Source organism: Neoarius graeffei, chromosome 11 (assembly GCF_027579695.1).
Source record: "Neoarius graeffei isolate fNeoGra1 chromosome 11, fNeoGra1.pri, whole genome shotgun sequence".
Lineage (NCBI taxonomy): Eukaryota > Metazoa > Chordata > Actinopteri > Siluriformes > Ariidae > Neoarius > Neoarius graeffei.
In genome coordinates this window covers 77,237,286-77,254,147 of record NC_083579.1, presented here as the reverse complement: position 1 = coordinate 77,254,147, position 16,862 = coordinate 77,237,286, and the positions used below count along the sequence as shown (strand labels likewise).

Sequence of the window (16,862 nt, the reverse complement as noted above, 5' to 3'; positions counted from 1 at the left end):
GCCTGATTCTGATAATGAAGTTTAAGTGAAATATATTTAGAATTAGTATTCAGGGTCAATCTGTAGGTTAGGCTTTGAGCTACTTTTCAGAAGATTACGAGACCAAATCACAGCATGACCAAGCTGCTGCTGCTGTTGGATTCTTGAACAAGATCACCTGATAGTAAAGCAAGACGGCCTTTCAACTTCATAAAATCGGTGAAATTTAGTTCCCTCTGAAATGTGGTCATTGTGATATACAGTCAAACCTCGAGCCATGAACGTCCCTATTCACGAACAAATCGGGCTACAAACACCATTTCCGAACAAATTTTGCTTTGATTCGCGAATGAATGATGACGCACGAATGCACAAACTGGCGGGCTTCCGCACCACGTGAAGCATGCAGCAGCATCAACTGTAGTCAAGGTGGCACACTGTGAACATTGTTCGTCATTGCGTTGTGTTGATACGATTACTTTTTTTTTAGTGCTGTCAAGCGATTAAAATATTTAATCGCGATTAATGTCGCGACAGTCATAGTTAACTCGCGATTAATTGCAATTTAATCGCACATTTTTGTCACATAAAAAAACATTGTAATTCTCTTATCAGCACAAAAAAGTGAATGGGCTTGCTTTGTACCAATGTTTTTTTTTTTTTTTATTGCAAAGCATAACACGTCTTGACACAGCCACTGCAAAGTGAAACCTAAGCCGAACATCAGAGCAGGGCTAGCAAGAGAACCATGAGTGAAATGATCTACTGCTTGAGTTAGTCTACAACTCTAATCAGAGAGATAGGTTACACAGTGACGATAGGCTTGACATGCTTGATTATAATATAAAGTACACTATTATATTAAGTTTAAGTTGTTCGTTGATAAATATTGCATTGAATCTGATCTTTACTGTTTCAGCTCACTTAACACATTTTGTACTTTTACACTTTCTGCCTGTTCATGCGTCGCGCTGTCCAATCAGAGGTGGCCAAATTTGCATATTACAGGAAGGATTTCTGGGATAGCATTGAGTTTACAGTTCAGAGGGATCTGGCTTCTTTAGACGCTGTCTTCTTAAAACTGAATGAATATTTAAAAAGAGCCAAATGAGCCAGTCTTTTGAACGGCTCTTTTCAAAGAACGGATCACAAAGATGCGGATCCCATCAAAGAGCCATGAATCCCATCTCTACTAGCGCGCCCTGCCCGCGCTGGTTCTTTGGGGAGGGCAGAGGACTCTGGCTGTGCGGGGCGTGGCATTACAGTCTAGCTGCTATCGTTTTTTTTTGCAAAGTCTTTGTTCCAAGTTCCTGGCAGTTTCAAAAGCTTATGAAAAACCTACATCATGTCACAGAGCGTTAATCTCGCGATAAAAAAAATTATCGCCGTTAAAATTGAGTCAAGTTAGCACGTTAATAACGCGACATTTTTGACAGCACTACTTTTTTTGCTTTTTGCATTAAATTAACCCTCATTATGGCTCCCAAGAAAGTGAAAAGTGTTAGTGCTCCTCCTCCATCCACCCACATGTATCAGCATCTATCAACCACACGGTAAAGTGTACTGTACAATTATGTTTTATTTTAGTATTACAGTATTTTTCTATAATTAAGGTTCTTTTTAATTCTTGTCTGTATTTTTTCCACACATAAACCCATAAAAAGTTACAAAAAAACTATGTTTCTGGGGCTGGTGAACAGATTAATTGGATTTACATTAATTTCAATGGGAAAAAAATGATTCGGTTCGCAAACTTTTCGGTTCGCGAGCGGAGTCAAAAAACGAATCAAGTTCGTAACCCAAGGTACCACTGTACGTTTATTTCTGCAATATCTCAAAAAAAAAAAGTGCATGAAATCGCTTGCTTTGTGCAGTCAAGCAGACGGAGGAAGTCCGTGTGTGTGCATGCGCTGATATTTATTAGTTTGGTCCTGCGTTTCCTTTCCTTTGTATATTACACAACGTCTTTTCTTCTCGCTTTCCGTTATTGTAGTCGGTCTTTCACGTTTCATTCGCACACTCGCGTCCTCCATTTTTCTCTCCCGTTTCAAATTTGCATCCCACAATGCCTTCGAATGGGTAAAGCCCACCACATGATGCATGATGTAGTATCTTGAATTGGGTCATGGTGAAGCAGGAAAAAAATAGCAGAGAATTTAGGGCCATGTGGCTCTAAATTCATTCATTGTTTTATAAAAAAAAAAGTATAAAATTGGAAGTCTATGATTCGAATTCAGTAGCTTTCAGTCCACTAAACAAAAATAATTGGGTGTCGGAGAAAATAATTTTTCTGAACTAAACTTGAAAAATTTTAAAGGCAGTCTATCTTTAAACTGTCTAAATGCATCCTGAATCAATTGCAAGTGGATTTGGATAAAAATGTTCAGAGAAGAGGAGAAAATGGAAAGCATTCACCCGGAAGATCGAATCACAACGATGCCAAAATGGCTTCGCTCTCTGTGTGAAAGGGACGACATACTCTTTCTAAGATGGCAATCACAGTGACACTAGCTAATCGGGAGTCTGTGACCTCATATATGCGGAAGAGCGTGGATAGCACGTCTCTTCAAGTATGTTGCGCTGCCCTGTGCTGCAGCATGCACATAAATGGTTAATATCATTTGTTTATTTTGTTTTTTTCGGTGCCAATGTGTTTTTGGGTTGTCGGTGTTTTCATCCATCTGTCTACGCAGCTGTCCATGCGTCCATCGAATATTCAGGCTACTGTGATATCTTAAGTATGAGTGGCTAAATATATGTAGAATTTAAACACAATTCTCACTGAATTCAGCAAATAAACTGATTACATCTTGGACCTGATCCAAACGGGGTTAAAATCACAGCAAGCTCAAACGTCTGAAATATTATTCATTATTCTCTCCACATTCACTGGATAGGAGCAATCACACGCTCTGATTGGCTACTCTGCTACTAGGATATCAGCTCATATACCGTGAGTAGAGAAAAACAAAATGGTGGAGCGTTTTGCTGAACCAACCGAGGACGAAATAAAAACTCTACTCGAAAACAAAAACCTCCCAATAAATACACAAAAACCAACAAAACCAATGAAAATGAAAGCATCTGATGGTAAGGAATTTTTTTCAAGAATAATTATCAAATTTTTCACAAATTGCTCCTGTTATTTCGCCGGTTTCTTTACATTCTTCATCTTTAAACATTAAAATTTGTTGAATTTTTTTAGACTGGTTCAAAAGCTCAAAGAAATTAAAAAATTACAGACCTGAAATGTCCTGTAATTTTCAAATTTCTTTGAGCTTTTGAAATAAATGTCTCAAGCTATTCTATACCTTGACAGCAAGACGGCACTTTCTATTAAAAAAAAAAAAAAAAACTCAAACAACACTAAAACATCAATTCATGCAGCCATCGATAAGTTTTTAAGAAGTCCGCCAAAGCGGAAATTATTTTGTCGGACATTTTGTACAAAGCTGTTATTTATCGAATTTGCAAAAAATAAAAATGCTCCGTTTCTCAAAATCCAGTGAATGTGGATAGAATAAAACAGTTATTCCACTCAAACTCGTCGTACATGGCTTATAGACAACTCGGTGCTACGTGCCTCATCGGCTATCAGCTCATGTACGACTCGATCTTGTGAAATAACTGTTAAATAGTTTTCTTCCTGCATGAAGTATATCCTAAGGGTATTGCAGGCATACAAATTAGTAACAAACGGACTGGACATGATGGGGGCGGAGGCATCCCGATCTACTTGTACTAAACAGTAAATGCAATCAATTTGAGGATTAATTTGGTATAAAACGTTAAACACTATTACACAGCGGCTAAGCACCGAAATCTAAGTTATTACTAATGTAAAACAACACTGTGTTTTCAAGTGCAGTCCACGCTTACGACATAAGTGGTTGTGAAACTGTAAAGAGAGAGAAGTGGGATGTTTTTGGCAGCTGCTGTTTGAAAGCAGAGCCAAATCCCAGACTGATTAAACATGGGCATGGGATTCTTTAAAAAGTACGCAGGAGATGAAGAACAGAGAGATAGAAAGAGGTGTGTGATTAATTACAAGGATAGAAATTGACAAATGGAACTAGATATGTAGATGTTACAGGTCAAAACATTTCAACTTAGGTGATTTTTTTTTTTTTAAAACCTGGTTTAAAAAAAAAAAAAAATTAACCTAGTTCATAATTTCCAACCGAGGTAAAATTTTAGATTATCTAAGATTCTTAAAATTGAAGATTATTTCCATCAATTCTTTTATCTCCCTTTCTTCCATCCACTTCCTTTCTGTCTGCACCTATCTAGTATTTCCTCTTGTTTGTCTGTCCACTGATTCTAACTCGGAACCTTCTGATTCTTAACCCAACACCTTCACCACTAGACCAGTGATGATTGCAATGGAAGGAGTGATATATATCTTGAATTTGTTAAGGAGTCCAGTCTTATTACTTCATCAAGTAGTTTAAAATACAAAGTCTTCCCAAATCCTAACCCGAGATAGAGTAAGTCTCCCGAATTATGAACTGGGCAAAAAATTCTAACCGAGGTTGAACAAGATCAACTGTGAGCTACTGCTCACTTACGTATCCCCCACGCTCGCTTATATCAGAATGCAAGCGATCGAAGGAATAGGACACTTATTATGAATGTTGACTTCAACAAATAATTAACCTTGAAACAAGTAAGTAAAGATTAGATATGGTTAGTTTTTTCTTTTTATCAGACATCTAGTTTTAGGTTTGTTTACCTGACATGTTTCGACGTACGTAACTGTTGTCTTCCTCAGAGTGTCACCGGATGTTGTTGGTGACGCATCTTATCAGCTGATGTTTCCGAAGGCTGGTTTGACAGGTCGGTGACGTCTTCTGCTGTCCGTTCGTCCCCTGCAAGATGGCACTCCAGGTATGGGAGAGCATGTATGCTCCCTCATCCCGGTTGATGGTCCTCGGGCTTCGCTTTCAGAGCTCCATGGCCTCCACGGCCTTCGGAAACATCAGCTGATAAGATGCGTCACCAACAACCAGGGCTTTGAACCAGATTTTCTTTCCTATTGGTTCGTTCTGAACAGAAACGGAATTTTAACGTTTCCGGTTTTGGGTTCCACCATTAAATAGACGTTCCCGAACCGGTTAGAACAAAAAAATTTCGTCCCCGGAACGGTTAATTACGTTCCCTGTCAGCTGTTTAACAAATGGCTATAAAGTTATGTCTCTGTCTCATCCAGCTTAAGCCAAATGTAGGCTAATTCTATTACAACCTTCATTAAATAAGACAAGAAATAATTCAAAACAATTATTATTTCAAATGTTGGCGATTTGGATTCTCAGTATGTCTTCCCATCTACACAAACAGAAAAAGTGCCAAAAATGAAAGATAATTCGTTTAGTGTGTTACCAAAGGCTAGTCAGGCCCTATAGAGGGCTACCGCATGACGTCACCGCGCCGCGAGATTTTGTTAGGCGCCATATTGGAAGACCAAGTACACATCTATGCAAGTACATACATACATAAAACAAACTACACCTGAAATGTAGCCAGGGCCGGTTCTGCCCTAATCTGGACCCGGGTGCAACATCGCGCAACCCCCCCCCCCAAAAAAAAAACAAAAAAACAAAACACCAGTCTAAATCAGGACAACCATCACATAACTATAACTATAAACATTTTATATCAACTATTTTAACTAAATGGGCTATAATAAATAAGCCTGCAGGCAGCCACGGCGGGCTGCCTCAGAAAACTAACCATTCAACTGAAAGCCTGCAGCCACGGCGGGCTGCCTCAGAAAACTAACCATTTGTCCTACCTTAAAACTCATTTTGCATTTTCTGCCTCCTTTTTTGTATTTTCGACCCTCCGTTTATTTTCTTTCCTTTTCTGAAAACCCGATTTGTGTCCAGACATTTTGTTCTGCTACCAACGAACTAACTCGTCAGGTCTCGTCTCTCGAGCCCGCGATGATTCCCGTGGGAAGGGCAACAACTGATACATTTTTACAAACAGCCAATAGGGAGGTTGCAACGTTCAGGCTCTTCTTTGCTCAGACACTCAGTAATGGAGACGTGATAGTAGTCCACCTTCCCGCTCTCTCCATTCAGTCAGCGAACGTCACACAGGAAGTGAACCCCAGCGGGTCATAGAAACTTGCGCAGGAGAAGAATGGCTTTTTTATTTGTAGGCTACGGAAACTTTGAGGAACGAAATAAAAACCGGTATTAACCGGTTACCATTATTTTTAATAAGCGTTTCTGTTCCGGAACATAAAAAATAATAAAGTTTCTGGTTTCGTTTCTGTTCCATGTGAAATAGAAAAAGTTCCCGGTTTTCGTTTTCGTTCCTTGAACCGGTTCAAAGCCCTGCCAACAACATCCGGTGACACTCTGAGGAAGACGACAGGTTACGTACGTCGAAACATGTCAGGTAAACAAACCTAAAACTAGATGTCTGATAAAAAAGAAAAAACTAACCATAAGTAAGTAAAGAGCAGTGTCTCTCCCCAGGGATTTCAAACCGCATCCTGGTAAACTGTCATTTTGAAATAGCATTTGGATTCTTGAAAGAGCGTCAAAATCCACGCTATATGTTTCATAAATACATTCAGTCGGTAAACAAGAAGTCGATGTGCGACAGACCTGAAAACGGTACACACGGTATTGAAGTGGCTATGATTTGTGGTTGCTGAGAAAAAGGGTGTTTCGGACGGACGGAGATACGGGCAGACAGAAGTAAACCAGTATACCTCCCTCCTTCGGAGGGGGGTATAAAAAAAATCCCACCTGTGCCGAGTTTCCCAAAAGTATCGTAGCACAAATCTCATCTCATTATCTCTAGCTGCTTTATCCTTCTACAGGGTCGCAAGCAAGCTGGAGCCTATCCCAGCTGACTACGGGCGAAAGGCGGGGTACACCCTGGACAAGTCGCCAGGTCATCACAGGGCTGACACATAGACACAGACAACCATTCACACTCACATTCACACCTACGCTCAATTTAGAGTCACCAGTTAACCTAACCTGCATGTCTTTGGACTGTGGGGGAAACCGGAGCACCCGGAGGAAACCCATGCGGACACGGGGAGAACATGCAAACTCCACACAGAAAGGCCCTCGCTGGCCACGGGGCTCGAACCCGGACCTTCTTGCTGTGAGGCGACAGCGCTAACCACTACACCACCGTGCCGCCCCATAGCACAAATATCATCGTTAAATGGTAGAGCGAGCAGCACAATGAACACTCTCTCTCCTAGTTAAGATGCTCTTAGCGTTAAGAGGCTTTTGGGAAACCCACCCCTGACCTACAATTCTGACCTGTAACATATACTGTATACTTGGATCTAGCAGTTTTGTGTTACAGCTAACATGATCAGTCCTCGGTTAATAAAACTGACTACACACTCTTTTTGGTTGCTTGTTGTTACAGAAAGACTCCTCAGACTAAACGGTACCTTCTGGCCGGCGATGACGACTTTGTCTCCGAGACAGATACCCATATTAGCGAGATGTGCTCGGGCTTTCTCGGAGTGAAGGTCAAGGGGTTGCCCAAGCAAGAGAGGCCGAGGAGTGACGGGTTGGGGTAGAACGTCCCTCAGCATAGTCCTCAGTTCTTTGGCCTGAGCTGCAGCATCTGCCATCTCAAGAGGCATGTCCAGAGGCTCGGGCACCACGTCTACAGGGCACTGTCCCTTATCATTCTGCTTGAACAGAACCAAAAGCAGATAATGGCAAACTTTTATGAGCACTGACAACTTTTATTTTTCATTATTATTTACCAAAGGGTGTCTTGTTAGCTGAGAACAATATATTTATCCAGTACCAGTCAAAATTTTGAACACCCCTACTCATTCATAGGGTTTTCTGTATTTTGACTTTTCTACATCATATGTCGATCAGCATGCTGTATGCTCAGCTCAGGAACGTTGGACACACCAGACGATATCTCACCAACGATGCAACACAATCTCTCGTGAACTGACTTGTTACGTCCAGGTTAGATTATTGCAATGTGCTCTTGCACGGGCTTCCCAGGACCCTGATTCAGAAGATGCAAAGAGTTCAAAATGCTGTAGCCAGAGTCAGCAGAAGAACTTCGAGGTATAGTCACGTTATTCCTGTTCTCAAGGGTTTACACTGGTTACCAATCCCGAACCACCTCGACTTAAAAGAGCTGGCACATACGTTTAAGGCTCTACATGGCAAATCGCCCACATATATCCATGACATGCTTACTGTGTATGAGCTAAGGAGATCACTCAGATCAGAGAACATTCGCTTGCTAGTCAGGCTGCGTGTTAGGACTGCTACATTTAGTCACTGATGCTTCAGTTGGAGTGCCTCTAGTCTTTGGAACAATCTTCCGTGCCATGAGACTCAGGATCAGGTGACATTTTTAAGCGTTCTCTTAAAACTCACTTGTTTATATGATATAATGATAGAGTCTGAATGTAATTAGTCAGGTTTTAATGTTAATTATATACTATGCTTTATACACTATGATTTTAATTGGTATTCTGTCTTTTGTTTAATTTCGTATTCCTACATACAATTTATTGTTAAGCACTTTTGAACATGCTCAATGTAAGAAAAGACGTGGTAAATAAAATATTCTTAACCAGCTTCATGAGGTATAGTGCCTTGCAAAAGCTTTCATCCTCCTTGGTGTTCGTCCTGTTTTGTCACATTACAAGCTGGAATTAAAATGGATTTTTGGAGGGTTAGCACCATTTGATTTACACAACACACCTACCACTTTAAAGCTGAAAATTGTTGTTTTATTTTGAGACAAACAATAATTAAGATTTTGAAAAAAAAACAACAACCAGAAATCTGGAGTGTGCATAAGTATTCATTCACCCCCAGCCACCCCAAAGTCAATACTTTGTACAGTAGAACCACCTTTTGCTGTAATTACAGCTGCAAGTCTCTTGGGGTATGTCTCTATTAGCTTAGCACATCTAGCCACTGGGATTTTTGCCCATTCCTCAAGGCAAAACTGCTCCAACTCCTTCAAGTTAGATGGGTTGTGTTGGTGTACAGCAATCTTCAAGTTATGCCACAGATTCTCAATTGGACTGAGGTCTGGGCTTTGATTAGGCCATTCCAAGACATTTAAATGTTTCCCCTTAAACCACTCCAGTGTAGCTTTAGCAGTATGTTTAGGGTCATTGTCCTGCTGGAACATGAACCTTCGCTCCAGTCTCAAACCTCTGGCCGACTCAAGCAGGTTTTGCTCCAGAATTGCCCTGTATTTAGTGCCATCCATCTTTCCTTCAGTCCTGACCAGCTTTCCTGTCCCTGCAGATAAAAAATATCCCCACAGCATGATGCTGCCACCACCATGCTTCACTGTAGGAATGGTGTTCTCAGGGTGTTGGGTTTGCACCACACATAGCATTTCCCATGACGGCCAAAAAGTTCAATTTTAGTCTCATCAGACCAGAGAATCTTCTTCCATGTGTTTGGGGAGTCTGCCACATGCTGTTGGGCAAACTCCAAACGTGATTTTATTTAAGCAATGGCTTTTTTCTGGCCATTCTTCCATCAAGCCCTACCCACTCTGTGGAGTGTACGGCTTAAAGTGGTCCTATGGACAGATACTCCTGTCTCTGCTGTGGATCTTTGCAGCTCCTTCACTGTTATCTTTGGTGTCTTTGTTGCATCTCTGATTAATGCCCTCCTTGCCTGGTCTGTGAGTTTTGGTGGGCGGGGCCTTCTCTTGTCAGGTTTGTAGTGGGGCCATATTCTTTCCATTTTGCTATAATGGATTTAATGGAGCTCCGTGGGATATTCAAAGTTTGGGATATTTTTTATAACCCAACCCTGATCTATACTTCTCCACAACTTTGTCTCTGACCTGTTTGGAGGCTTCTTGGTTTTCATGTTGCTTGCTTCGTCGTGTTGCAGAGTCAGGGTCCTTCCAGAACAGGTTGATTTATACAGACATCATGTGACCGATCATGTGACACTTTGATTGCACACAGGTGGATCTTAATCAACTAAATTCTGTGACTTATGAAGTGAATCGGTTGGAGCAGCTCTTATTTAGGGGTTTCATACGAAAGGGGGTGAATACTTATGCACACTCCAGGTTTCTGTTTTTTCATCTTAATTATTGTTTGTGTCACAATAAAACAACAATTTACACCTTTAAAATGGTAGACATGCTGTGTAAATCTAATGGCGCTAACCCTCCAAAAATCTATTTTCATTCCAGCTTGTTAATGCGACAAAACAGGACAAACACCAAGGGGGATGAATACTTTTGCAAGACACTGTAGTCACCTGGAATGCTTTTGAATTAACAGCTGTGCCTCATCAAAAGTTAATTAGTGCAATTTCTTGCCTTCTTAATGTGTTTGAGATCCAACAGTAAATACAGGTAGTCGTCGACTTACGACTGCGTTTGGTTACGACTGACTGGTCGTAAACCGATCTGTTCGTAAGTCGGCCTCTGTTAAATGAACGTAAGTATATTGTGATGTGTAATGATATTGTAATCATCTTAAAGTCTTATTTTATCAACATTTTCTTATTTCATTACCTTGGCTCGTTATTTGGTTTAAGTCAAACACTGCATACTCCGGGGTGAAAGTAACTTTTATTTCTTGCCGGTATATTATTTTGAGCCATAGTGCGTACGCAGCCGAAAAATACACCTAATTATTTATTATTGTCTACTTATCAAGCATTCACTAGGACTTCTTATCACTCAGTAGTACTAGTATAGGACTTTATCACACTATCACTCTTTTATCCACCAGAGTCAGGGTCCTTCCAGAACAGGTTTTTGATTATAAATAAATTGCAAACACATCATTTCAACAACACAATCGTTTTAATTACATTTTTTTAGCTGAACAGTTGAAAACTAACTTTTCATTTTGGACACAGAACAGAAAAGTGAAAGTTACTTTGATTACCAGCTGCGCACGTTATAGCACAAGATCTGGTTAAGCCGTACGCGCGCTGTAGCTCGCTTGTTGTTTGTCCAGCGAAACACTGCACACATAATAGAAGAGGCTGGATGCTGTGTTGCCAGATTGGGCGGTTTTAAGTGCATTTTGGCGGGTTTTGAACATAGACATATAAACTAGAGCCCTGCACTCCCGCGGGAGTCCCGCGGGACCCGACGCAAAGCAGTGCGGCGCGGGACAAATTTTGAAAGCTCATTGCGGGCGCGGGTGCGAGGGGGAGTGCACAATGCGGGCGCGGGGAGGAGAGGTGATAAGCTGCAGTCCCGCTAACTAAAAACGTGTTTGAAATAAAATTTATAAATTATTAATTTATGTCTATCGTATATAATTTGTGCTGGATATTTTTTTTGGCATTAATAAAAACATTTTAAGATGCCTAAATTTGCGGATGTGGTCTAATCTCGCGTACGTTTCCGATTCCTTTCCGCTCTTCCGTGTTTGAGATCTCCGATCATGGCAGAAGAGCAGAGCTCCTCTAGTGAAGCTCACAGTGCTTCAGAAGTAAGTGCTGCTTTAAAAAGAGGTACATTTACCGTTAAAAAGTCAAGAGTATTAGTCCTAAGTATTAAAAAGTATTTAAAAAGTATTAACTAGTATTAAAAAGGACTGTGTATCGCACAGATTGTTCAATTTAAAGCTAGAAATAGACAGTGTATAATCTGAGGAGCTGGTTGTGGTTGCGCAGCACTTCATATGAGAGGAGAATGAAATCGCGGTTGGAATCATAACGCCACAGACTCGGAAGTGGGAGTGCGAGTGCGCAAAGCGAGAGCTGTCAATCATGAGCGCATGCAGCGCTCAACTTGGAATGTGTCAGCAGAATGTCAGAGTCTAAACAATAAACTTACAATAAATGAAGGATCGGTCAGTGGAGAGCTCAGCTAAGCTCAGCATGTTTAATTCCCCAAGCCAATGACAAGAACTTTCGTGAGAAATAACGCGAACGTCTGCATCATGCGGGATTTGTGGGCGGGAGCGGGACAAAATATGGCAGGCGCGGGCGGGACTGAAAATCATAATTCTTTGCGGGAGCAGGCGGGAGCGGGACTGCACAATGCGGGAGTGGGACTGAAAATTCTGTCCCGCGCAGACCTCTAATATAAACATAGACGCCGCATTGAGCTGGTGGCCCGTTGCTGGGATACGTCAGAGTGTCCGCCATATTGGATGTGGCAAATCTTCCCCGTAAACCAATGCAAGTAAATGGACTGAACTTCATAAAGCCCCTTTCTACAATAATATTTAACTCGATGCCTTTTATTCACCCATTAAGACACACACGTATATATTTGGGAAACAAACAGGCATCAAAACAACACATATACCTTTTAATGTGATGGTTATAAATAGTGTGCGAAATACCCTGTACACTGCAAACTAGCGACAGATACGCGATAGATAGCTCAGGTAAGCTAATCAGTCAGCATACCGTAGCAAGCTACCAAAACCTGAGGCCACAATAACCAACCTACAAGACTGAATATGATAAATGATGGAAATAGTGGAAAAATTGGAAATAGTGAATGAAAATAAAAATGTACTGTTTTATTTATTGAGTCACCACACAGACCTACTCTCGTTGAATAAAGTGAGCTGAATGAGCGCCAAACTGAGTTCGGCCAGGTTCTAACGTCATACCAAAACAAAATACATCACTGATTCCTTCCCATTCAGAAAGGTTAAAAACATTCATCATGCGTTCAAAAACGTCCATCATAGTGTGGCACTGTATTATCTAATTCTCACTGCTTATAACTCTACACCTCCCCGGTGGAGATGAGCTGGGAAACTGAAGACTGAAGGAACAGTATTGAAAAGTATTTTTCCAGTCTCACCTGTGAAAGGTAATCCCATGTGATCTCGTTTGGACGGTAAACCTGTTGGTACAGTTAAACGCAGCACATGAATGAGGCATCTTTATTCTCGGCTACTGTCTAGACGCTATACCAGAGACGGTTGAAGAATCTCCACTTTACCACATCCAATATGGCGGCGAGGATGACGTATGATTCTACGCAGAATGCGGCGTCTATGTTTATATGTCTATGGTTTTGAACATATTTTGGGCTGGAAACCGTCAGCAGTATCTGGCAACACTGGCTGGATGCTGGGCGCTGCCGGGAGCTGGGGCGGAAACTGTCGTACGCTCAGCTGGGAAACACTTGCGAGTCATAACCAGACGGTCGTAAAGTCGATCGGTCGTAAGCCACATAGGTCGTAAGTCGACGACTACCTGTATTCCTATTCAACACCACAACTTTAGTAATCCATATAACGTCAAGAACCGCTCAACTAAGTAAAGAGAAACGACATCCATCATTACTTTAAGACGTGAAGTATCTTTTAATTAATAAAAATAAAGAAAAACATTGCATTCGATAGAAGGTGTGTCCAGCAGGGCTGTGCCGATAGACGATGCCATCGTCCATCGACGATGGTGGTCATCCATCACGATGGAGAGCCACCATCGTGATACCACGCCCCCTCCTGTCATAAACATGCATATATCATCTGGGCCTATTTAACCTAAAAAGTTAGTTTTTTGTTAGTTTAGTTAGTTAGTTTTGTTTAATATATAAATATATTATATAGCATAATTATATATAAATACATAATTATATAAAATCATTATAAAGTAATATCCTATTACCGCTTGTTCACGTAGGCTATGGTGCAGGGACGTGCTAGTGAACATAATGTGGTTACACAAATACAGTATGCTACTAATAATAAATTTTGACTTCATTTTTTAGCCTACACTATACTTTTAATGTAAAATTTGTCATGTTGTTCAAACAAATAGCCACTATTAACGACTTCAGTCGGGAAATATTGCACCTTATCAAACGGCAGTGAAGCGCAGACTTCAGCAGAAGTCAAATAACTTTAATCTGGTAAATAGGCCTACTTTCAGACACAAAATGGTCCACTCTAAGCCATAATGTCAAACCAAATGGAAGAATGAAGGTGATTCTGTGAACCGGTATTTGTGAAAAGATACAGTAGGCTGAACAACAAATCAAGTAGGAACGCACAAGCATGCGCTTAACGGTAGCCTACACAATTTAATTTAGGCATTAGGCATTAACCAGGCTTAGGCATTAACTTTTTATTGTAAAAATGCTACAAAATAAATAGTCATGAACATGATTTTGTAAACATATATTTATTTAAAGATGAACGATCAAGACTAAGAGAACCGGAACGTGCGCAACACGAAATGCGCTCACAAAGTTTAACGTAGCCGGGCATTAACTTTTTACAGTGAAATTAAAGCTACCAAATATTCATGAGGTCGACTCAGTTAGCAAAGAACAGCGATAAAAAAACGAGAGAGCCTGCGTTAATACAAGAACAAGTAAATAAATAACAATAATAGTAATAATAAAAATCAATCAAGAAAACGCAGGCAGTCCGAAGCAATTTAACCTAATGGGTTAACAGTGCAGGCAATGGTCACCATGTTTAAATGTCGAGGTTTCTGGCCAAAAATACTAGCATGTTTACTTTGTCTGGTTTTAATGAGCTGCGGATTGGGGTAACTATACTACCCGCGGTGCTGAACACTCGTTCTGATGGAGTACTGGTGGCGCATATGCACAAATATTTACGTGCTAATCTTGCCATTAATGGAAGTCTTTTCTCGTTCCTTTTCCACCACATCAGTGAGTCCTCCCCCCATCAATGACAATTTCCTGCAGGTACATGGTCATTTCTGCCTCAGACTTTTCTTCATCAGTAAGCGTGGATGCTCTGGCTGCTGCTCTCTTCCCAAGAAGGCTGCCCAAAGACCCTCTCTTTTTCTTAGGCACTGCCGCGGCGCAGTCACCTGGTTCCTCCCCTTCATTATGTGACGGACCGGGCGTTGTAGCACCTGACAGCGACGGAACGATCTCCGTCACCATCTCTTCCATCAACTGAGATTTTGTGGCGTGAAGATCAAACATAGAAAATTAGGTAGCCTAAATTTAAAGAGATAGTAGGCTATGGGATATAGTATACAGTATATCACAATTCTCAGCGCAATGGAATTTTTTTTTCTTTACGTGCCAAAGCCTCGGATGAGTATCTAATACTTATAATAATAATAATTAAATATTTTATAATGTGGTATTAAAATCCCCCCCCACGATATGATCGTCCATCACGATGTTTGCACTGTAAACATCGTCGATGCCAATTAAGGGGACATCGCACAGCCCTAGTGTCCAGACTTTTGACTGGTACTATAATTATTAGCACCTTTCAAAGAATGGGCGCTATTACAGTTACATTTTCCTCTATAACATCTAATGAAACATCTGACTTTTGGTTTTGAATCCAAACATCATCATCATAACATTTGTGAGCAATGGATGGTGAAGGAGGCAAATATGGATCCAGAGACCAAAGTTTCAGAATAATCAACTCCACTTGCAAAAACAAACAGATTAAAAAAAATGCATAAAAAAGGTTTTCATGAAAGAACTCCTTACTAAGAGCAACCTGGGAATGTAGCTCTTGCACTTGGAATCACTGGAACTAAAATAAAATAAATCTTTTTGCCAATGAACACCATCAGCAAAAGTATCACAACATGAGACAGAGGAGGGGGGGAGAAAAAAAAAAGGAATTTCACCATAAAACTCAAACTCCAAGGGTATCTCTCTGGGCACCAAGCAACACTAAGAAAGAAAGCACTCATGAATTCAAGGGTCAAAGTTCATGAAGAAACAAAAGTAAAATGTTTTTTTCGCATCCCGCATATTTTCCTCTTCAGTGAACTGACTTTTGGATCCCATTTGGTCGGAGTGCTGCTTTAGCTGAATACGCAGAAAAGTCTAGTTTTCACGCTTTGACATTGTGAGGGAAATTTAAATGGACGAACATTATTATTCTCTGCGTTTCTGTATGTTGAGCTAAAGTGGCTTAGTTACTGAGAAGAGATGTTTTTCCACACGCTGTAATCGCTTTTCTGTGGCCTTGGTGATAAGCAGGGTGCCCGAGTTCTCCATAACTACGCATCCGCCTGCACATACCAGAGCACGCCAGGTGCACGCTTTAACAAAGCTTCATAGAAAATCTTGAGCCAATCACGTGAAGATGCGAGCAGTAAGCAAATGCCTTTAGAGTATAATAGATAGCAGCCACTAAAACACAACTCAGAGTGCGCGTACTCTCGGCATCATCGGAAGTGGTGTCGTCTTCTATTCTTCTCTTTCCTTTCCTATTTTATATATCTTTTATATGATCTACTATAATAAATGACTGAAAAGACAACTGCTAAGCGTTCTGAAGTGTTTATTAGAAATTTCCATTACATCATCGCCACAGCAAGGGGTTCAATTAAAAAGTACTATTGCTAAACAGTTAATATTCACCTCAGCATGTTTCAGCCCATGTGACTTCTTCTTGAATCTTTTTCTTAAAAACGTTATATACTGTATATTCCATATCTGAAAAATAGGTAACGTTAGAAAAAAACGGTTATTGGTGTTAATTGATAGAATAGGCCTACATAAACAATGAATAGCCTTAGTTCTTGGATCTCACTAAATGCTGATGTGGCACTGTCTGACATGTCTTCTCCAGTAGCGGGGCTCCCCGTGTGCGAAGCGCGTGGAGCAGAGCTCGATATGTAAAGGAGAACTGAAGGCAAATTTTTATTATCAAAATTCTATTTCTCTCATTTATTAAATATCAGAATGTATTTTTGATCGCTATTTTGTCGCTGCTATAGCAAGTTATGAGTGTTTGAAATATGCTCTGTAATATATCAGTCCATATGTCAAAGCAATGGCCGTAAATGAGACTTGTTGAAACCTGTGCAAGACATCGTAGGACGGAAGTAAAACGTACAGCGGAAATCAAAGCGACCGACATCTGCCAACGTTGTCAAAAGACGCGCGCGCCCTCTTTCGAACGCTGACGTAATCAAGCCGGAAGTTTT

At 40.7% G+C, this 16,862-nt stretch overlaps 1 protein-coding gene across 4 annotated transcripts in view; it reads right to left on the bottom strand.

Annotated features, from left to right (window-relative positions):
- zgc:103755 (uncharacterized protein LOC449988 homolog) overlaps positions 1-16,862 on the bottom strand; it is a 202,750-nt gene that overhangs the window by 134,075 nt on the left and 51,813 nt on the right. For 3 of the 4 annotated variants that reach the window (XM_060934732.1, XM_060934733.1, XM_060934735.1), the window contains exon 8: positions 7,409-7,654. The exons of the other annotated variant lie outside the window; for it this stretch is intronic. In XM_060934732.1, coding sequence (XP_060790715.1) covers positions 7,409-7,654 — 246 coding nt within the window. The remainder of the gene's footprint in view (positions 1-7,408; positions 7,655-16,862) is intronic. 4 annotated transcript variants of the gene reach the window in all.